General features: G+C 38.3%; 4 protein-coding genes across 4 annotated transcripts; 1 reads left to right on the forward strand and 3 right to left on the reverse strand.

Annotated features, from left to right (window-relative positions):
* Positions 1 to 11,426: 11,426 nt before the first annotated feature.
* Positions 11,427 to 11,612, forward strand: PAAG_12592 (hypothetical protein; the record flags this gene model as incomplete). The annotated part of the gene is made up of 1 exon (XM_015848065.1): positions 11,427 to 11,612. The coding sequence occupies one exon, from the start codon at positions 11,427 to 11,429 to the stop codon at positions 11,610 to 11,612; it is 186 nt and encodes a 61-aa protein (XP_015702327.1).
* Positions 11,613 to 11,869: 257 nt separating this feature from the next.
* Positions 11,870 to 14,554, reverse strand: PAAG_12593 (hypothetical protein; the record flags this gene model as incomplete). The annotated part of the gene is made up of 5 exons (XM_015848066.1): positions 11,870 to 11,935; positions 12,026 to 12,435; positions 12,569 to 13,178; positions 13,264 to 14,255; positions 14,359 to 14,554. 5 exons carry the CDS (start codon positions 14,552 to 14,554, stop codon positions 11,870 to 11,872), a joined length of 2,274 nt encoding a protein of 757 aa, XP_015702328.1.
* A 2,118-nt stretch (positions 14,555 to 16,672) lies between these two features.
* On the reverse strand, positions 16,673 to 18,059 carry PAAG_08576 (hypothetical protein; the record flags this gene model as incomplete). The annotated part of the gene is made up of 5 exons (XM_015846553.1): positions 16,673 to 16,780; positions 16,866 to 17,007; positions 17,102 to 17,254; positions 17,337 to 17,766; positions 17,939 to 18,059. 5 exons carry the CDS (start codon positions 18,057 to 18,059, stop codon positions 16,673 to 16,675), a joined length of 954 nt encoding a protein of 317 aa, XP_015701217.1.
* A 642-nt stretch (positions 18,060 to 18,701) lies between these two features.
* Positions 18,702 to 21,245, reverse strand: PAAG_08577 (hypothetical protein; the record flags this gene model as incomplete). Its single annotated transcript, XM_002789483.1, has 1 exon — positions 18,702 to 21,245. The coding sequence occupies one exon, from the start codon at positions 21,243 to 21,245 to the stop codon at positions 18,702 to 18,704; it is 2,544 nt and encodes an 847-aa protein (XP_002789529.1).
* Between the last annotated feature and the right edge of the window lie 1,259 nt (positions 21,246 to 22,504).

The following is a 22,504-nucleotide window of genomic DNA, read 5'->3' on the forward strand; positions in this document are numbered from 1 at the left end:
TTCACTGAAGGCTCAAAAGCATCATTCTTTGTGAGCTCAGTAATCATCTGTTGAAACTTCTATTTCATGAGGCAGTTCCTTGCAATGTGATCTTTCTCCTTGCAGTAGTAGCACTGAATGTCTGAACGAGTGCTTACAGTTTCCTTTATAGTAGAGGATTTTATTGCAGAGATGCCAGGGGGAGTTTGACTGTTTGCTACTGAGCCTCTATCACTAGCAAGCTTCACCTATAGTCGAAGGGTAAGGTTAAGCTGAACAGGAGTACCATAAGCTTGATAACTAGGACAGGAGGTAGTATTACTATCATGAGTAGTAAGAATGTCAATTAGAGAATTCTTATAACCAACAATAGCTATGGCTAAGGGGTCAGATGTGCATAGGGCTTGAGTGAGATGAGCATATGAGAGGGTGTAGAGTTAGATGATCAAAGTTATGACAAGTATAGAAGTGAGAATATATCAGATAAACATAGACACAATGTGAGTAGAGTGAAGTAGAGATCAAGTAGATGAATGAAGAATATAAAATTGATCATGATCAAGAAGATAGGCCTATTGATCCTAGAGATAATGAGTGTGTTTATATACATGATGGAAACCTCTTAGTAGATCTGATAGTCTATAATATATAGTCATACCAGCCTATCAATCTACCATCTGGTAGACTTGATAACATCTGATAGATAGCTATACCAATCTATCAATCTATCAATCATATGACTATCTCTTTAGATTAGTCCTGAAACTCAGAATTATTCTGTTTGAAACTCTAGTTCCTTTATCCTCTGCAATTCTTATTCAATGATTCCTAGAAGTCTCCTGTTGGTTCACAACACTATTGAAGGTCTGTGAGATGTTTTGCTTGGAGATATAAGATTCATTTCCCTGCAAGCTTTTTGACTTCTGGGTGGCATTGATTGTCTGAAAGGTGTGGGTTACCTGAGCACAAATCTTTTGAAACTCAGCATATGTATTTGTAGTTGCATTGGCTACTACTATTATCCTCTGAAGGTAAAAAGACAGCTTGTCATTGAAGTCTATTTTGTAGTCTCTTTTGATAATCTTGACCTCATCTGCCAGGTGTAAGAATTTTGTGACAAATTCATGATAATTATCCCCATTGCGTATAATTAGCTTGTGATAATCATCCTTGGCATTTTGCAGCTTGTTAGCATTCTCATATATTGACTTGAGGTGCTCAAATATCTCTTCTATGATTTAATATCACTTGAGGTAGTTCTCTTTCATATAAGGTGCAATGTGACAAATGCCACGTCCTTGTCAGTCCGGTTTTTGATGTATGCAATCCTCATGCATTCAGTAGGGTGTTGTGAACCAACAGGAGACTCCCAAGAATCATTAAATAATAATTGCAGAGGATAAAGGAACTAGAGTTTCAGATGAAATAACCCTGAGTTCCAGGACTAACCTAAAGAGATGATCACGTGATTGGTAGATTGGTAGGCTGGTATGACTATATATCATGAGCTATCAGATCTATCAAGAGGTTTCCATCATGTATATAAACACACTTATTATCTCTAGAATCAAGAGGTCTATCTTCTTGATCATGATCAATTTTATATTCTCAATTCATCTACCTGATCTCTACTTCATTCTATTCATATTATGTTTGTGTTTATCTAATATATCATCACTTCTATACTTGTCATAGCTTTGATCATCTAACTCTACACCCTCTCAGATGCCTGTCTCACTCAAGCTCTATGCACACCTGACCCATTAGCTGTAGCTATTGTTGGTTATAAGGATTCTCTAATTGACATTCTTACTACTCATGATAGTGACACTACCTCCTGTCCTAGTTATCAAGCTTATGGTACTCCTGTTCAGCTTAACCTTACCCTTCAGCTACAGGTGAAGCTTGCTAGTAATGGAGACTCAGTAGCATAGAGTAATGGTCAGTGTTCTCCTGAAGCTTATTCTTCATCTAAGAGAGTTAGTGTTCAAATTTCAGCTCTTTGCCATCAGTGAAGTGTTTTGAATCATTAATCTTAACAAACCTCCTGGCAGTCTCAGAGGTGATGACATCTTGACTTGCTGTTTAATTGCTGACTGTCATGTAAATCAGAATGTGACTAAGTTCATTGTATTCAGCAATTAACTCATCAATCTGACTTTGCTTGACAACAGTCTGATTAATAGTATTGTTTCATTCTATTCTTAGACATGTGATTATATCCCTCAACATTTTTTCATTATCAAAGATGCCATCAAAGATCATCACTAACTTATTATAAACATAGTCACTGTCTGAGTGAATTGCCTCTTTGAATTTCTCAATTGAAATGTGTGGTTAGTTGATCAGTCTTGTTAAAATGTATCATCAGTCCTTTTAGCCTCTTCTAAGGGGTTGAGAGCCTGCAGTGACCATCTGATGTTGAATTGAATTGTTGTCTTTGACAGTGCTATTGTCTTCAACAGTTGATCTGATACATTGTCAGACTCTCAACTAACAGATCCTAATTCAACTGAGGCACTTGAGTTTTCCACTGAACTCTGAGTTAAAAAGTAGAAGGGAACCTTAGAATTATGTTAGAGAGTGAATGTGAGCTGCATAAGAAGGAAACTCTCTGCATTGCTAACTGCTATATAATGAAATACTAAGGTTGGTGAGGGAAAAGAGGTGTCAGGGTCTGCTCAGCTTATAAACAGCCCACATGATTATGTGAGCAGATCATGACTGATCCACTAGGTTACATGTGGGGTATGGTCATGTGATGGAGATAAACCTAGCCCTCAGCGCTGAGCCTAACACCTCTCAGATATGAGGTGAGGCGGTAATTGCAGTGACTGAAATACTTAATCTTATGTCAACATCAGTCAAGCTCTATAACAGTGTAGAGGATCTGGATCTGAAGTAAGTTACCTCATATGAAGCTTGGCTCAGGGCCCTGCCCTCTGCACATAGGATTCACCAATGAAAGTGCAAGGCTTATTTAAAAATAGTGCTTAAGCTGAATATGAAGATGATTTCATAATCACAGAAGCTTATATTTACAGGCTATGATAACTTTACTAATTATAGATTGATTGATCCTTTTAACAGTCATCTTTACATTTTAAAAGATGTGATATTTCAAGAAGATCTCCATCTGATGAATCCTCTGGCCCTGTCTGAGTGAGGTGTCAAGAATCTATCTTTCATCACTTGCATAACTGCAGTTGTGATTCTCTCCACTCAATATGATTTATCAACAAATAATTTCATAATGAATAGAAAGTTTCTATCTACTCCTCCAGTATTTCTACATTCTATGAATAATTAATGAATAGACTATGAGATTACTGCACAGATTTTGACATTTTTAGTGCAGAACACTATTACCCTCTCAGGGTCCACTTTAGTGATAGAGGATTCTTCAATGCTAACTGAGAATATTATTTCAGTGAGAGAGGTCTCAGTGAGAAATTTTATCAACAATTTGACTGACATCTCCACAGATTCTGAGATTGCTAATTTGTCAGCTCTGAAGAATCTCACCCAGGTTCAGGTATCTGCAGATTAGAAATATTACTTTTATATCTATATTAAGAAGATTAACTGTCTCAAGTAGATTAATGCATAGCAGCTAGTTGAAAGAATCTTAGATATGATGATTCTATATAGTCAATAAATGTTCAACAAAAGATTAATAATGTGGGTAGAATTGATTGATATAAGACCTGCTGAGTAGTCTGTAGTAATTATCAAGAAAAGAATATTAACTATTTGAAGATATTTACACTAGTTGTATCAGTCTCTATCTTCTGAGTGCTTATAATAATCTTGATATTCTGAGGATAGTATGTTTTGCAGATTGATATAGTTATAGTGTTCTTAAATACCCGACTTTCTATCAATGAATATAAATATATGCATTAACCCACTAGGTTCTATGAGAGATGTGGTGATCTGATATATGAATTGATGCAGAGACTATATGACCTGAAGCAAGCAGCACTATTATGATATGAGAAGCTGTAAAAAATATTATTGAAAACAGGCTTCTATATCAGTTCTTATGATATTAGTTTTTTTATAAATGATGTCTACAAGGTCTATATAACTATTTATGTAGATGATGTTCACCTATATGACTCAAATATATTAGATATTGAATGGACAAAAGCTCAGATCACTATTAATTATAAAATCAAGGATATAGGTAATTTGAACTAGTATTTAAGTATGAAGATTGATTAGAATGTCAAATTATTATCACTGTCCCAGTCACTATTCATAAAAAACCTGCTTGAAGAATTTTTAAATGAATAACTGCCACTTAACATCCTCCACTATAGAGGAGAATATTGATTTCATAAGTGATAATGAAGAACTGATTACTTATACAACAGAATTTATATTATGTTCCTATTAATCAGAGATTGACTCTTTGCAATATCTCACTGCCAACACACACTCTGATATAAGCTTTGCTGCTGACTTTCTAAAGAAATTCAGCTTCTGTTTTATCTCAAAGAATTAAGCAGCATTCAAGTGAATTCTTAAATATAGACAAGACATACCTGATATAGGTATGTCCTACTAAAAAGATATAGATATAAAATCTGTAGCATTCACTGATGCTGATTGAGCAGGCTGTGATCTATATTCCTACTTTATCATCAGATATGTCATTTATATAGCAAGAGGTCTTATTATTTGATGAAGCAGCAAGCAGACAGATATTTCAAAATTATTTACCAAGGTTGAATATATCATATTCTCAGAAGCTGCCTATGAACTTGTCTGTCTCCAGGAATTGCTGAAGGATACTGACTTCATGCTGTCCTAACTCAATAATCTTGATAATAATAACAGCCTAATCAAATCACTAGTCAATAAGCTAGTGTATATGATTCAGGTAGATAATAAATTAGTAATTGAACTGATCAAAAATTAAGTCTATTTCATATCAATCTAAGCATATAGAGATCTGCTTTCATACTCTTCAGAATCTCATCTGCAAGAACAAGATCTCAATTGATTATGTCCTATCTGCTGAGAACATAGCAGACAGGCTGATCAAGCCACTTAAAGTGACTAGATACACTCTATGATGACAGATATTAGAAGATACAGTAAGCAGGCAGAAATGATTATATGAAGAAAATGACTGATTTTTCAATGACATGGGTTTTTTAGTCAAATTATATACTGATACTTAGCTACAGGCTATTTTTTGTATATAATCTCATGTATAATTATATTAATGAGTGGAGGTGTCAGGCCTATTCACCTTATTATATAATCTGCATTGTATATAACTTCCGCATAGCTAGTGATCGCTTCATAATCAATCAAGCAATCTATCCTTCACAGTATCATAGTGTAGTGTATATGAGATTATTGAACATATTGCCTGTATATACTCTAAGTGTATAGGAAATAATTTATAATATAATTTGCTAGTTTTTCTTTGTAGTTAAGACTTTGAAGATATTCTTATTGTGCAGTGGGGACGAAAATGGTCAACTCACTTATGTAGCTGACTTGCTTATTGATTATATTAGTCTTAGCATCACACTGATCAGAAAACCTCTAAAAGAGGAAAATCTAATTTCAAAGAGATATTTTAGAAATTGAAGTATTTTCAAATTGCTGATTAACACTGTTATAATCTTTGAATCAGCATATACAGATATATCAAAGTCTTTTATCTCTTTTCTTATTAATATACAGAACTCAGACTTTTTTACAATAGTAAAGAAGCAAAATATAAGAGATAAAGATACAATCTTAAATAGTGACATATTCTGAATCATCTCAAAAGACAATTTACTTCAGATAAATAATAGAGTCTATATTTTACTACAACAAGTGCTAATCAAAGAGATAATCTACATCAATTATGATGATTCATAAGAGAGTTATTTTGATACAAAATAGTCTATTGATAGTGTTAAAAGTAAGTACTATTAATATAATCTTATCTAAAATATCACTACATATGTTTATACTTATGATATTTGCCAGAGAGTGAAAGCACACTATCATAAACAGTATAATGAACTTGACTCAATTTTCAACATCAATTAATTTATAATAAATTATCACTATAAACTTCATTATTGATCTCTCAGTTATTATTTAACTAGATAAAATCTATGATGTAATTTTTATTTTAGTTGATATCTTAATTAAATATACTTTGTACATTTTATGTACAAAAAATATTACTGTAAAAGATCTTGTAAACATTATCTATACTCATGCTTATAGCATTTTTAATGTTTATAAAGATTATATTTTAGACAAAAAAGCTCTTTTTATAAGTTGATATTGATCAACTCTCTGTTATCTATTTAAAATCAAATAAAGACTATTCACAGTTTTTCATTCACAGATAGATGATCAAACTGAATATCAGAATCAGATACTGAAGTATTATTTTTAATATTTCATAAATTTTCATCAGAATGACTAAAATATATAACTATTTTTAATACAGTTCATCTATAATAATTTATAATATAGCTTAATCAATGAAGTTTCAACTCATGCACTTCTCAGCTATAGATATGCTCTCTGAATTAATATCAATAATTCACTTTATTTAAGCTCAATTAAGATAATCAATCAGGTCAAAAAAATACAAGCAATATGAGAAAAGATTCAAAAATAGCTAGAGAAAGTGAAAACTGTACAAAAGATATATTATGACTTTAAACACAGTACAAAGCACTTTCATGTAGGAGACTGAATGCTTCTCAATACAAAGAATTTTCACATGCTCTGTTTTACTAGAAAATTGAATTATAAATTTATTGACTCTTTTCAAATCATTAAATTTTGAAATATACAGATATACAAACTCTCTCTTTTACACTCAATATGTAATATTTACTCTATCTTTTATATCTCATTGTTTGAATCTTATAAAATGAGAGATGATACTACTTCACCTTCAGCACTAAAACTAGTGAATAATAAGAAAGAATTTCAAGTTAAAAAGATATTAAAAAAAAAGAAATATTGAGATAAAGAATAATACTATGTATATTAAAAGAGCTATGAATCTTTTGATGATACATAAGAATCTCTCGAAAATATTTAAGAGACTAAGATATTTGATATTTTTGAATAACAGAAATCACAGTGACAAGCACATCAGACTCACTCTAAGAAGTGTGCTAAGCATTAATTCTTCTTCATGTATGCACTCTTTTCATTACTTTTTTCTAAATGAGTTTTCTTTTTTAATATAATTTTAATGAGAGAAGCAAGATATTAAAAATTATCAAGTTTTCAAAAAAAATTTATTTCACTATTATCTGAATAAGTTAAAAGCTCAAATATATATCTCTAGTTCATTTTGATTTAATTTCTATTTACAATCATTATAGTTATCATATACTGCTCAGGAACAGCAATACTTTTCTTCTCAAGCTCAATACTTTTCTTCTCAATCAACTCAGAGTTTTTTATTTTATATATAACTTCTTTCTCTATATTCTCTCACTTCTTATTTTTAGAGAATACTATCAGTGTATCTGCAATCTCAATTCAATACTAAATATAATAAACAATATTAATCAAAGCAGTAGTATAAGCTTTCATTGAATAAATAATATAAGAGAAAGCTATTAACATTGCTATCGGATATAGTAGCTTGATTTAATAATATAAGATATTAACTGACTTCACTTACTTTGCAAAGAATAAAAACCTTTAAAGAACAAGAAGTTGACTCAATTTAGAAGAAAAAACAAGATAGAAAAAATAATTATCAGTTATTACAATGAGCAAAGAAGCTAAAAATACATTATATGTGAGGATACTAAAGTGGATAAACTAAGTGTCAAAAGGAAGCATAAGAAGCTCTATAACTAAGATCATAAGAGAATAGGTATATAGATAATATAAATGTTATAAAGAGAAGAAGATAGTAATGAATAAAATATATATATAGAATTGAATAGTAGCTAATCACTGAATCTCTCAAAGAAAGTTTGAAAATTTAGAATATTTATATACATAAATGAGTAGTAATAGATTTTATCTCTAATCTTTCATGAAATAAAATATTAGTAATGCAGTAATCTGAATCTTGATGAAATACTGATTCTATTTTTAAGAAAGTGCTAATGCTAAAGGACTGATTTTTGAAAAGTGCTGATCTGTGTTGATTCTGAATATTGAATTTTGAGATGATACTGATCTTTTAGTAGGTGCTGATCCTAAAGTGCTTTGATAAGCAGTGTGAAAATAAGTACTTTAGTAAGTGAGTGTGAGAACCTAGAGGATCTGATTCTAAAGTACTTTGATAAGCAGTATGATAAGCAATGTGAGGACAAGGAGCTAGTATAGAAAGTCTTGACATTATATCATACTTACTCAGATATATTATTTATGCACAAGATAACAAGGACCACAACACTTTTTACAGTGAAAATAATCATATATCACAGACAAATTACTCAGCTTGAGCAAGCATCATTTACAGAAGATATCTATAAAACAAAGTCAGTCATATAATCAATAATTATGAGCTATGATTTAATAGATTTGTCAAACTGTTATCACACATATGATGATATCAAACATATTAAAAACAGAAGAACTTACCCAAAGAATGTAGGAATTGATTTTATCATATTAATAAAGATAAAAAAGAAATGAAAAAAACTTCAGAATCAGAGATAGTAGCAACTGCAAGAAATCTATAATGATTCTAATTGTAAAATTGTAAAGAAAGAAAAGTTTAAAGAGTAAAAGATATCTTTTCTCTTTATTCTTATAGCAATAAATACTTTAATGACAATTATATCACATAATTAGTTCCTTAACATCAATAAATAAGTGCTATAAGTATTATCTTCTATATTAATAAATACCTCACAACTGCGCATATTCAAAAACAAATATCTTCTAGAGCTGCTGAGGTCAGTGTCTATGAAAGAGAGGACAATTGTGATATCAAGACTATTTATACTAGCTTCTTGCTCTTATACTACTTATCACATTACTTACTAAAGTATTTATCTTCATACTACTTATCAAAGTACTATAAAATCAGTATTATTTTAAAATTCAGTATTCATAATCAGTATAGATCAATACTTCTCAAAAATCAGTTCTTTAACATTAGCACTTTTTGAAGAATAGAATCAGTACTTCATAAAGATTCAGATTACTATATTATTAATTTCTCATTTCATGAAAATTAGAGATAAAATCTATTACTACTTATTTATGTATATAAATACTTCAAATTCTCAAAGTTTCTTCAAGAGATTTAGTGATTAGCTACTATTCAATTTTATATATACATTTCATTCATCACTATCCTCTTCCCTTCCTAATACTCACAGCACTTATACACTTACTCTATTACAATCTTAGTTATAGAGCTTCTGACACTTCCTTTTAACATTTAGTTCATTTATATTAGTGTTCTCACAAGCATTTAGATTCTACTATCTCTCTTTCAAAAGTTAGCAAAATGTGAACTTATAGATTTATTGAATATTTATTTGAGTATAAGAGAGTAAAACAGAAGTCAATAAATTCAAAGAGAGTAACAGTTGAATATATTGAATATATCAATATATGATTTAAATATCTTCAGATTCTATTTGAGCAGTATTAATTTCATACCTATGATATATACAACTTTGATGAGATTGAATTTCAAGGATAAAAATATGAAGAATGAGTTATAACTACTTTTAAAGAAGCTAATTTCATTAATTTTTTATTTTTTTTAAAATATTTGATTATAGTCATTAAATATATATCTATGAATAATCATATTATTCTATTATTCATAATCTTAGCCTTCAAAACATATTTAAAGAATTAATATATACAAATAAATTTACTCAGTAATTATAGAATTACTATATTAGATAATAAATTTATAAATAATGAGATTGAATTTGAATAACTTAAACATTTCAATACTGCTATAAAAAAGAGATAAAAGAAAAGTTATCAATTATTTTTAATGAATAATCATGAATCTCATATTATTAAAAAGTTCATACAATATACAGATCTTCATAAGATAATTCTATATAAATTTTTATCATATATCATTTATTTGCTACAATCTCTGAATAGTTTATTATTTCAATAATATAAATATTATTATTCAAAAGTAGTTAATTATATCACATATTATGATTTTGTTAAGTATGAAAAATAGTAGTTTCTATAAAATCTCTTAGCTATATAAAAGCAGACCTTTAAATCTGATACAATAACTGCAGAATGAGCTTAATGTGATATATATTCATGAAATTCTGACTGAGTTCTTGATGCTTTTAAGTAGCAAATCTCATCACCTCCTTTGCTGTAGATTTATGAAGATGAGAATAATTCAAATCATATATTTATTTATTTTTCTCAGCTATTCTTATCAAAGACAATTCAAAAGCTGAAATATTATATTAATATTATGAAAAATGTCATACAAAGTATTAAAGATACTCTTGAATTGAAATCACTCATCTTGATACATTGTTTGAACAAGATATTCAAAGTAAGTCTAATTTATGCAAAACTTAATAAGCAACAGATCACTGAATTAGAGAACTTTCTCAACATCAGTAAATATTACAGAGCTAAAACAATTTATTATCAGATTCAAGTAGAGAAAGTCCTCACTATTAAAGATGTTAATAGAAAAATCAAGCAGTGTAAGAACAATGAAGCTGAAAAAAAGCAGAATAAGAAGTGACAGAGACTTGAAGTTGATCTCATGAAAATTAACAATAACTCACTCACATCACTGACAGAAGAGGAATTAAATCAATTTAGAGATGACACACATACTGAGAATGATGTAGATAATCTTTTTATTATAGATTAGCTACTGGTTGTTGATATAGAGTGCAATAATGAGGATGTGATTCAAGATTTTTATCATTTTGGTGTGGTGCACCCACATGAGGTGTGGGTTGCGCAGCGGCATGATTAGTCCCCTGATGATAATTTCTTCACGGAAGTGAGTATTCAGATTACCTTTTCTGAGCATTCTCACACAAGCCAGTGTCATCGCTCATCAATTATTCGTTTCTTAGTTTCCGAGTATTTCGTGTCTTTTGTTACACTTTGAAGATAGGGATTTTCTCTCTGTACTGCACTCCGTAAGTATGGAACGAATGCAATGTCGGAGCTTGGGGTTGGGAGGACTAGAAATAGTAAACACCTTCAACTTAGAAAATGGACAAGATGTTGACGGAATATGTACCGTATATATTAAATTAGGGAAAAAAAAAGCAATCAAATTTATTTATTGTCTGGTCAATTGGAGTCCACGAATAAAAACGAAAAATAATGATAATACTTATTGCGCGCGCGGAGAAAAAAATAAAAAAAGAGCTAAGAGGGCAGATAAGCAGCAGATTTAAGGTCCTCAAAAAGGTATATGTTTCCTTTCCCTTTCCCGTTTTACTCCTTCACCGTTTCGGTGTACCATGCATCGCCATGCTGCGAAATCAAACTTGAACGAGAAAGAAGAAAGCAAAAAAGCGGGGAAAATAAGCAAGAATAATGTCTTGCAAAATGGACAAAAATGGAGGCGCAAAGGTGGGACAGGACAGGGAGAATATGCCACCGAAAATAGCGAAAAGTGCAAAAAGGGGACCCTAAATGGCGACTGAAGACCCAAGGGAAAAGAACGGTACGGTATGGTTTTCTATGATTCGGGTGGAAGAATTGTTGTTCGAGGGTGTTGATAATAAAAGTTTTAAGTATTAAAAAAACAAAAAGACAGAGAAACGAACGAACGAAAGGGGGTGTTTCAAACAAAAAAAAAAAAAAAAAAAAAAAAAAAAAAAAAAAGGGGGGATAGAGAAAGAGAAAAGAAAAGAAAAGAAAAAAAGAACGAGTAAAGGGAAAACGTGGCAAAGACGACCGCCTAAAGGCTCTCTTGAAGTTCTCGTATGGTCACATAGAGTTCTTTGGCTACATCGTCATTTCCGGTCTGCAGATAAACTTGAGTTAGAAGAAAAAGAACCAATAACAACAGCGAAAACAATGAAGGCGGAGAGATGAATGACATGACAGGACATACCCTAAACAAGAAAGGAACAGATTTTCCCTCCTCGAACCCGGCAAAATGCACCTGCTTCCCCGACGGCCGGGCGCCAGTCGGATCCCCTGCCTTCATGCCCTTGAAAACAGGAATGTTGAGAATAACGCGCCACACACCATCAGCGCGCATGAGCAGTCGGGCTGTTTTCTTTTTTACTGTTGTGTGGTTTTCACCTGCAGCCGCTCTTTCCCCTTCGCCTTCACCTTCTGCCTCTTCTTCGTCTTCTCCAGGTTCCTTTGAATCACTGTCGCTAGACCTTCTTCTAGCTGGCTCCCAGACGTTGACTTTGAAGAGGCCAACTCCGCGTTCCTTCCATTCTTTGCCGTCAAAATGGAATAACTTGCCGCGACATGAGAAGATGGTGTCCTCTCCTTCTTCGCCAGTTTCGGCTGGAATAGAGCAGTTAGCAAACTTGAATGGTTCACATGTACATAGATGGACGCATTCTTATGTGGATAGGAACGGTTGGAGAGGGAGTAGAATAAAAAAGGAGCGTAAAAGGAGGACAAAACTGCAACATACTTTGCTGTTCATGGAACCTCTCATCCCCCTTCTCTTCCTCCAGGCCTTCAAAAGCAGGCTTGCCCTCATCTCCCCCGTCGCCTTCCTCCTCGTCCTCCTCATCGTCAGAGCTAGCAGCTCCCAGAATTTTTGGTTTCGCAGTACTTCCCAAAGTCCCGGAGCTACCCGCAGGGGCTGCGAAACTCGTTAATCCCCCGCCGGGCCTTGGCGCAGCGGCTTCAAAACCACTAGCAAACGCACTTTTACCAAAACCAGCTACGCCGCCTCCAAACACACTAAATGGAGAGGCGCCGGCTGCAGCTGCGAAGGGGGAAGCTGCAAATGATGATGAAGAGGGGGCAGCTGTTCCTTTGCCTGCCATAGGTTCAACTGTGGACGCAGGTTTGAAGAGAGAAGTTGAGGTAGCAGAGGCTCCCAGGGTGCCGAATGGGGACCTCTCTGAGCCGGCAAAGGCTGCTAGTGCTGATGAGGCAAAGGCGGATGCGGAGGTGATGGGTGGTTTCTTCAATTTAGATTCATCTTTTGGTGTCGGTTCGGAGGTGGCAGATGGCTGGATCGACGCGAATGGGGACACAGCTGAAATATTCGAGAATGGGTTTGGTGGGGTAATCTGGGTATATAGATGTGAGAGTAAATACAAATTGCGAATGAGAAATTAATCAATATAGGGACATCAGGGGGGTGTTATATCAAACCTTTTTGGGAACTAAATCAGAATCAACCTGAGAGCTCCTATCTTGCGAATCGTCACGATGTCTCTTCTTCTCTGGTTCACCCTTTACTGTGCGATTGATTGGGGTGCCCTTGAATTTATCGACTGGCTCTCCATTGCTAGCCAATGTAGCCCCTTCCTCAGCCGTTTCGTCGACATTGTCTGACTTCACAAGGTCTGTGTCGAATTGATCTCGACCGCGCTTCTTCTTTGGGCTGAGGATTTTATTGACAGCGTCTGGCCCAACAGATTTAAGGTCTTCTCTTGGAGTACGTAGTCCAGCTTCATTGGCAGGAGAATTCTTAGCGTTCGTATCTGCAAAGTCTTGTGTCTCCGCCGCCGCCAACTTCCTCTCTAATGATTCGCGCTTTTCGCTCTCATCTTCCGCTTTCGAATCCCTCGACCGTTTCCGTCGATGGCCAACTTCATCCACACCTCGTTCCCCCGACGCACCATCATCCTCGTCATCCCGATTAACAATTTCCAGTGATCGTTTCCTCCGTAGTCTACCGCGGCCGTCCGAACTGCTCGTATCACTCACATTGTCTGCTCGGCTTACGGGTGCTGTCTGTGATGCCATAATGTGGTCCTGTGGAGAATCTGAGCGAGCCACACCAGCGATGGAGGTTTCCTTGAGTTTCTGGCGAACAGGACGCTCACCAGTGCCATCTTTTGGTTTGTCAGAGACTGGATATTTGATCTCTTCTTGTTCTGCTTCGTGGAATTTCGTACCTTCTGAGAGTTCGGCAGCATCATTATCTGAGGCGGGTTCGGTATCTCGGTTCATGGGAGCAGGTCCTTGATCCGGGTTAGAGAGTGCCTTCTCAACATTGGAATTATCTGTAGAGTTTTCATTTAGGAGCTGTTGTTGCTGTTCTTGATGTTCATGGGACTGGAAGAGGAGTATTTGCTCTTCTAATTCTGATTCCGATTCTGATTTCTCTTCTTGGGAAGGAGATGGTCCATTTGGCGTACCTTTGGAAAGGAATAGTAGGTCGTATGTTGGTGGAAGGGGGAAAGACATTATCCGTTTTGGACGCTTCGGTATTTCCAGAGTCAGATAAGGGGGCAAGGTCACTTTCTTCCGGAGATTCAGGCTGAAGTATAGGGCTCTTGTCCCGCGTACCTTGGAATGAGTCTTGAGGACGCTTATCCGTGGGTTCTGCGGTATCCGAAGCGGTTGGGCAAGGCTCAGTATCAATGGATGCCCAGGGGGGTTTGCTGGCGGTCTCACCGATCAAAACACCGTTCTGGTGGTGTGCCTCTGAGGCCATGCCTGCCTGATTTTAAATATTTTTCTCCTTCAACGTGGTAGGCTGGGGGGAGGTAGGCTGCATCTATATCCCGAGCTATTCTGCTGCTGTGCCTAGTGTCCTTGGATGGGGGTGGGTGTGGTCGTTGTTGTTGTTGTTGTTGTTGTTGTTGTTGTTGTTGTTGTTGTTGTTGTTGTTGTTGTTGTTGTTGTTGTTGTTGTTGTTGTTGTTGTTGTTGTTGTCGTCGTCGTCGTGCTGAGTCGGGCAGGATTGGGCGGTGGCACAGTTTTCGCGGTGTTTATTCGGTATGTGGGGGTAGGTATTCCAAGTGGTTGATATTCCCAACAGCGTAGTGTCTGGCTTTCTTGTATGTATAGATCTCCCACCTGAAAACAGCTTGGGCAAATATATGAGGCAGAGCAGAGCGACTGTCTCTGGAGTATTCCTTTGCTGGTTGTTCTGGTAATGGTTGTTTACCGCTGGTGGTTGTTTGTTCCCAGCGAAGTTCTAACCACTAAGTAGTTAGGTTAACTAACTAGTTATTTAACGGAGTTAAGTTAACCAGCGATTTACCCAACTAAATATAAGCCAAGCCAAGCCAGCAGCAGATTGGAATTTGAAATCCACCGATTGACCCACTCCCTGATCATAACACTCAATCAAGACACCGGAGTCGAAACGCTTGAAACAAAGAGCCCAATGGATGAACGGAGTGTATCTGGTAATCCAACACGTCAACGGAACGGACAATCTCCCTGGTTGACCTATCAAAACCTACGGTGAACCGCGGGCGGGGCTGCAAAATTGTTGGGAACAAAACTGTGCCGGTAGTTATCCTATCATAGGATTATAATAAATTCGCCATCGACCGAAGTGCCAGATGGAAGGAAGTGTTATAGACGAAGGGGGATCGCAGCACGAATGGACAATAGGAATCTAAGATATCCCTGGAGTTGACAAGCGTGGAGGAGTCTGACAGACGGGTTATTTAAAAAACTGATGATGGACAGGCAATTGGCTGTGTTAAAACTATTGTACGGCGACCATGACTGAGTACACGGCGGCTAAGTTAATAGCGAATATGCTCTGCTGAGAGAAGGGGGAGAAGATCTTCTGTCAAGGGCTCAATTACCGCCTACGATGAATCGATGGATTTTCGAGCGCCACAGCGATTGTTTTGGCGTTTTCTATCAGGTTAGATTCCAGAAATGATCAGTTCTCTAGAAATACCGAAAGAAGCTATTGCTTTCCTGCTATCCTGTGGACAGGAGAATAAGGCTTTGGGAGGCAAATCTACTCAAACTGCAACTGTCAGGGGGAAGCTTGGAGGTCCCGTACTCCGTATAACATGAGTGAAGGTGAGAGAAGATAAGGGAGTGGAGTGAGGACAGGAAGTTGTTCCAAGGTTGTTGAATTACAAGTTACCCGTTTTCCTCTTCTTCCTCTTCCATCAACCATTCAAGTCCTTTGTTAGGGGGACATTCAGTGGTTTCATATATCTAGTCATTGTGTATGTTGTGTCGACTATGTATTTTTTTTGTTGCGAGGATTCACCCATAGTCAAGATCCATGTTCATTGTCTACATTTATTCATACATCGAGTGGAAAATAGAGAAGAACTTCATCCATTTGTTGAGCTTCTGAACAGGAACATGGGACAGGCAACTACAAATAAAAAAATTAAAAAAAAAGAAAAAAAAAAAAAAAGAAAGGGGTAAAAGGCTTGTATTTAACTGATTGAACTCCAACTTAAATACCACTTCAAATATTGTACTGGAGATCTCAAAACGTCGGTGAAGGAAGGAAATGTCAGGTTATTGATGTAGAGATGAAGATAGTAAATAGCATCTCAAATGTATATAGTACAGTTCATAAAAAAGCATCTCACAGGAAAGATAACTAACGGCCAGCCAAAGGAACAATGGCATAAGAGCAGTTAAAGACGCAATGTATAAGCTCAAAGGGATAGGGGTAAACCATGGAGATAGATGAACTAGCAAAAGAAGCCAACACTGCTCACATTGTTATGGGGAAAAGATAATGATGAACCAGCATACTAAAACCGTAAAGAAGGTAGATAGAACACAGAGTAATCCCCAATTTCCTTCGAATCCCCTCGAATGGCACATAGTGTCTCCCTCACCTCACCTCACTCCATACCATCTCACCTTGATCCGGTCCATCTTCGTAGGTACTCAAAGCCAACTTCAAGGTTCCACCCACCCTAACTGATAAAACACAAGCACCCTATTCCAATATAAAATACGAACAAAGGATAGACGGCGATTAACACGCGATTCTTTACCACCCCAGAACCCCCAAGGATACTTACTCCCGCAGCCAGTGACCAGGATATCAAGACGAGGTAGACCGGGATGCGAGCTATGACGGGTAAACCAAAGGCGCTGAGGATGGAGGCAATGACGAGGGGGAAAAGTGTGTACCCGATTATGCAGACGGATTGAAAGAAGGAGCTAGTTTTGAAGGTGTCAGCACATAACTATGCAGTGATGTTTTTGGGAAAAGCTAGGCAATGAAAAAATGGGGGGAAGGGGGTTAGGGACTTACATATTCCCTCCCAGCAACTTAATTTGCATTGTCACCACCGCCTCACCAATCCACACTATGCAAAAGACGCCCGAAAAGACCAGACTCGCCTGGTCACCCTGCGCCCGCATGGACAGAAACATACTGAGCAGCAGACAGAAAATCAATGGACCCCTGAACGACACTACAAATTAGCCAACACGCATCCCATAAAACAAAATAACCAACAACCCCATCACCGGTCTACACCACATACCAAAGATCCCAATCCCTCAACCCCTCACTCATACCTGCCTGTAGCACAACTTCCGCATCCGGCCACCGTCCCACCAACCCCCTAATCCCGCCACCACGCCCATTGCCAAATGCCGTCGCCTCCCCACGCTCCGCCGCCCCTATCCCTCCCCCGCGCGTTAACATGCCACCAAGAAGATACTTGGGCCACAGCACTTGTCGCATCTTCTCCCAGACGGCTAGCAGGTCGCGTGATAGCGTTGCCCAGACGGTCTCGTCAATGGTATTTTGCGGAGCGCGCCTGTCTTCGCCCGGGATGGAGGAGGTGAGGTATGAACTGGTAATGTTGGGGCGGGCGGAGGAGGACGAGTTTGAGCCGATGTTGCCGGTTAGGAGGGCGTGGTCGGTTGTGGTAGTGTGATCGTTGCGGAGGGGGTCGTCCGCTTCGATGGCTGTCAGTGCGAGGGGGGGTTAGTATTCGGAATGTGCGGGTATATATTGATTGCATTTGCGTTGTAATGGAGTATGAAATTGAGAGTTGCGAGAAGGGATCGTCTCAGCTCCAGCAGAGACGAATGATTAAAGGTATCACAAAAAAAAAAAAAAAAAAAAAAAAAAACATACATTCATCCTCTTCTAAAAAGTCATTATCTATTACTGATTCATCGTCGTGCTCGATGACAAACGGACTTCCTGTGCTGGTGCTTCCAGTTCCTCCTCCTCCACCGCCAGAATGGCTGGCCATCATCGCTGTCAGAAACTTAGACACGCCCCGGGTTGAGCAATGAAGCTCTATAGCATTCCCCTTTGCCTCCCTCGCAGAATGATCAAGGTTATGTCGAAGCTAGGACGTGGAAAGCTTTCCGTTGTTACGGTCTTATGAAAATCGTATACGGATTAGCGAGAAGCTTATTATCAATTAGCCCAATGTACGATCTTCGGGAACAATCGACTGTAAGATATTGAGGCTGGGTGAGAAGCGTTTTGTTGTAGCGTTTGAAGTTGCCTTGGTCGAACATGATGGGATGTCACGTGATAATGTCGATATCAGACGGGAGTCGTTGGTGAACCATGTAGAGATATATAAATCTATCGAACTGAAAGAGACATGGGCCGGTAAGTATATAGAAACAATGAAATTAGCATGTTATTTCAAATACAGCAGAAGAACAACTAAAAGCATTTAAAATCAATTATGCCCAGTTCTTATACCTAATCCCATCTCCTCCATTAACAAATCAAGCCAACCCTATACTCCCTACCCCTTTGACTCCAGAATATAAAGAATTAAAAGACACAATCCCGTACCCCATGAAAGATGGACATTGGTGTAGCGTAGTATATAAAACATCATTAGAACAAAAAGGCAAAAAAAAAGGACCACTCCTTACAAATCCACAACCACAACCATCTCCATCACCCGATCAACCAACAATTGCCCCTCCCCCTTCCACCGCCCATCCTGCCAAATATCCCACATCCAAAACCTCAATCGCGTCCTCCAATCCACCCCATCAAGCTGCAAATTCCAATTCCCATCCCGCGAACCAGATGCACCGCCTGGATACCCAGGATACCCAGAAAAATACAGTGCACTACCAGGTCCACTACCGCTGCGGCCTGAGTAACCATACAATTTTGCTAGGGCATCACTTGGCAAGGTGCCCGGGGCAGCTGAAGTGGGGGAAGAGGAATTGAGTAGACCTTGCCGTAGGCGCCACTGGCGCTCTGCCCGTTCGCCCGCACGCCGTGCGACGGCTTCTTCATCTTCGGTAAGGTAGAGGTCGCATTTGTTACATTCGGTACAGCGGGAGCCTGGGTTGAGGCGAAAATGTTCGCAGAAATGTTTGTAGCCTTCCGGTTCTTCGTCTTCGGCCGGTACAGCGTTGTTGGCAATATTGACGTCATCGTCTGAATAATCGTTTTCGTTGTCATCTGGTATGTTCCCTAAATTGCCGTCTAGTCCAGGGTCGCCAAGGGGGGCGTTCTCTATATTGTTGTTATCCAGGTCACGGGCAGGCCACCGATGTCGAGCTCTTGCTGGTTGTTGGCGGGCAGGTGGAATATAGTTGGCGCCGGCGATTCGAAGGGGCGGGCCAAGAGCTTTGCGGCATATATAGCACATCGCGTACCCGCACACACAGGTGAGTTTGTTGCAGCCGGATGATTTGACAAAAGAGAGACCACAACGTGGGCAGGTGCGCTTAATTGCGGCCGTACGGGCGGCTTCGACAGTTGTTCGCAGAGAATGGAGGAGAGGCTCATGACACTGGTGAGGATCCTGCCATGGCTTGTGGCAGTTAATACAGCTATCGGAGCGGCAGGATGGGTTTGAACAGGTAAATCGCTGTGCGCGGGTTTTGAGGCAGATGTTTTGTAGTGAAGTAGATAAGATAGTGGAAATAATTGACGGGGAAAATACGAGATAATAAACAAACGGAAGAATAAGAATGGGTATCAAGTCGAGCAGGAATATTATCGTAAAAATTGTCGGGAAGAGATTCCCACGTCGGAAACGCCATCTAAACCCTTTCCCCGTTGGATGGTAAACGGGATCAACCTCGGCATACGAACACAGCGGGCAACGTATCAATTTCAGTTGAGATTTCAAAAGGGATTCCGAAGCCAGGCGATCTTCAAATTTCTGATAGGTTTCTGCCCCAGCTTTTTCGGCTAAAATCGCTCTTTTCACAATCATCGGGTCTAGGGCGCCCTCACACGTGCCCTCTGACACCGGTGCCAGACAGCGTAATGTTGATTTTTCATGGAAAATGGATCTCCCCCACCCCTGGCCGAAAAGGGCCTCATGAGTGGTTCGCTGGATGCAGTTGAAACAGATAATGTGAAAGTTGACAGGGCAGGTTGCTATTTGCTCGAAAGTAACGTCTGAAAGGCAACAAGCGCATTCATACAGAGCTTCCCCAGCCTTTGCCTCAGCTTGGTTAAGCTCTTCCGCCAGCTGTAGGCTCTTATCCTCCTGGTCCTGTTTTCTTTGAGCCAGCTTTGGAGCCAAAAATGTATTGTACAATTCCCTATCTAGTTCCAAACATCCCGTTTCTTTCAACCCGGGGACAAGTTCCCCATCCGGCAACCTTTGCCAAATCAGGAGCGGATGCTCATCTTTATCTTTCTTCCTCTTGAACGGAAAGATGCTACCAAATGTCACCCGCCAGCTTCTGCGGGACAGTTCTTGTAACGTTGGGCGGGATCGTGTGTATGAGAAGTTAACCTCCGCCAGCACAGCGTCGATGGTACTTCTACTCAACACGCGGAATTCCTGAGAAAGCGTCGCCTTAACCGCAGCTTTGTATTCTTCGCCCTGAAAAAGCTCTTCGTGTGGGATCCATCTTGTCCTTCTCCCCAGAGCATCCCCATTTCCGTTAACTGCAATAGCGCCTCGGCCTGTTTCCTCTGTTCCAGCACCAGGACCAGCTTTAGCATCCTGTTCCGGAACATTCCACCTCCCTTTCACCCACTCAGCCCTATGTCTCAGCAGCTGCTCCACACACACGTGCAACCTGCTGTTGCCATCAAATCTAACCAGCAACTCCCGAAAAACCTCAATCTTCACGTCGGGAAAAAGCTGTGAAAGCGAAGCCAGCGCATCGTTGAGCTCTCGGCGATCATGCTCCTGTTTTTCTCCAATATTTTCGCTGGTAGCGGAGTCGCTAGGTGATTTTGTTCGGGTCGCTAGGCTGAACGGGTTAACATGTAGTGTTTCAGCGATGGAGGAGGCAGGGCTTGCGGAAGCGGATGCTGGTGTTTCTTTAGGCGTTGGTGACGAAGATTGAGCCTGAGGGGAGGATGAACACGAAGATGAGGAGGATGAGAATTTCGATGAAGGAGAATCATTTGATGGAGACGGTGTACTTTTGCTCTGGGTAGGGGAGGTTCGGGAAGAAAACCTTGGGAGAGCCAGGGAGAGCACCATGATTGCGGGATAGCTACATGATTTGAAGGATAGAGGGAACGAAACAGTTTTTGAAAGGAGCTTTGAGGAGCTTTTCCTGTTATTATTATTATTATTATTATTATTATTGTTGTTGTTGTTGTTGTTGTTGTTGTTGTTGTTGTTGTTGTTGTTGTTGTTGTTGTTGTTGTTGTTGTCGTCGTCGTCGTCGTCGTCGTCGTCGTCGTCGTTGTTCGTGTACTGATATCAGTAATTTAATTTCCAGCTGGATTTTTACGGCAGCCTATAGTGACATTTGGGTCAAATGGGTTTTTTTGATGGTTTTTATACTAGTGTTACCATGAACACGCACCAATCATATTCATTTAATTTGTAATCAAATAGAGCTTGTTGATTATAGCTCCTCTGTGTAAGAAAATTTTGTGATCAAGGCACACTAACTCAATTGATTACATGAGTGACAAGAATAGGGGTGAGAATAGGGGTAAGAATAGGGGTAAGAATAGGGGCAAGAATAGATCTGTGAGAAATAAGACTTATTATGAGAATAATAGCTAGCAAAATAATTCTTCACATTAGTATCAATCTTTACAGCGCATACTAAAATCTATCAAACATTCTACTAATCACCCTCAACTCTGAGGTCAAAAGAATCTATCAATCATTCTATCAATCACTCTCGACGCTGATGCCGAAATCTTGTCCCATTTGCAGGTGGGTCAAGATAGTTTGATTGTGTTTCAATTTCATCAGAATGACTCTTTTCCATCTCTGTCACAGTGTTTTCCATCTCCTTCTTTATATTTTCCTCCTCTGTCTCTGATTCCAGCTTCTCCCACTTGAACAATAGATCCTTTTCAAGCTTCATTGTCTTCAATTCATTAACTTTGTCTTCAGATTTTGTAGGGATTGGGGACGGCCGTCTTCGTTTGATAAGATTTAGAATGGGTAAATCGACTGAGAAAGCACGTTCGCGTTTGATCACTGATATGGAGGTATTCTCTTCTTTGACTTTGATATCTGGTGATTTGACTTTGATATTCTTCAGTTCCGACGGTTGTTCAATGGGGTGATTGGACTCATCATAGGTAACAAGACAAATGTGAATAATTGTAGTTGTTGAGGTTGATGAGTGCACTTTCTTAAATGAACTCAATAACTTTTCCAAATCCAACATCCAAACATCAGGAGTGAGCATAACTGCACCATCCTTTCCTGTAACTGAGGCGGAATGAATACATCAACTGGAGAAACAACTGTAAGAATATTCTTTCAGGCTG

This window comes from Paracoccidioides lutzii (genome assembly GCF_000150705.2).
Source record: "Paracoccidioides lutzii Pb01 unplaced genomic scaffold supercont2.38, whole genome shotgun sequence".
NCBI lineage: Eukaryota > Fungi > Ascomycota > Eurotiomycetes > Onygenales > Ajellomycetaceae > Paracoccidioides > Paracoccidioides lutzii.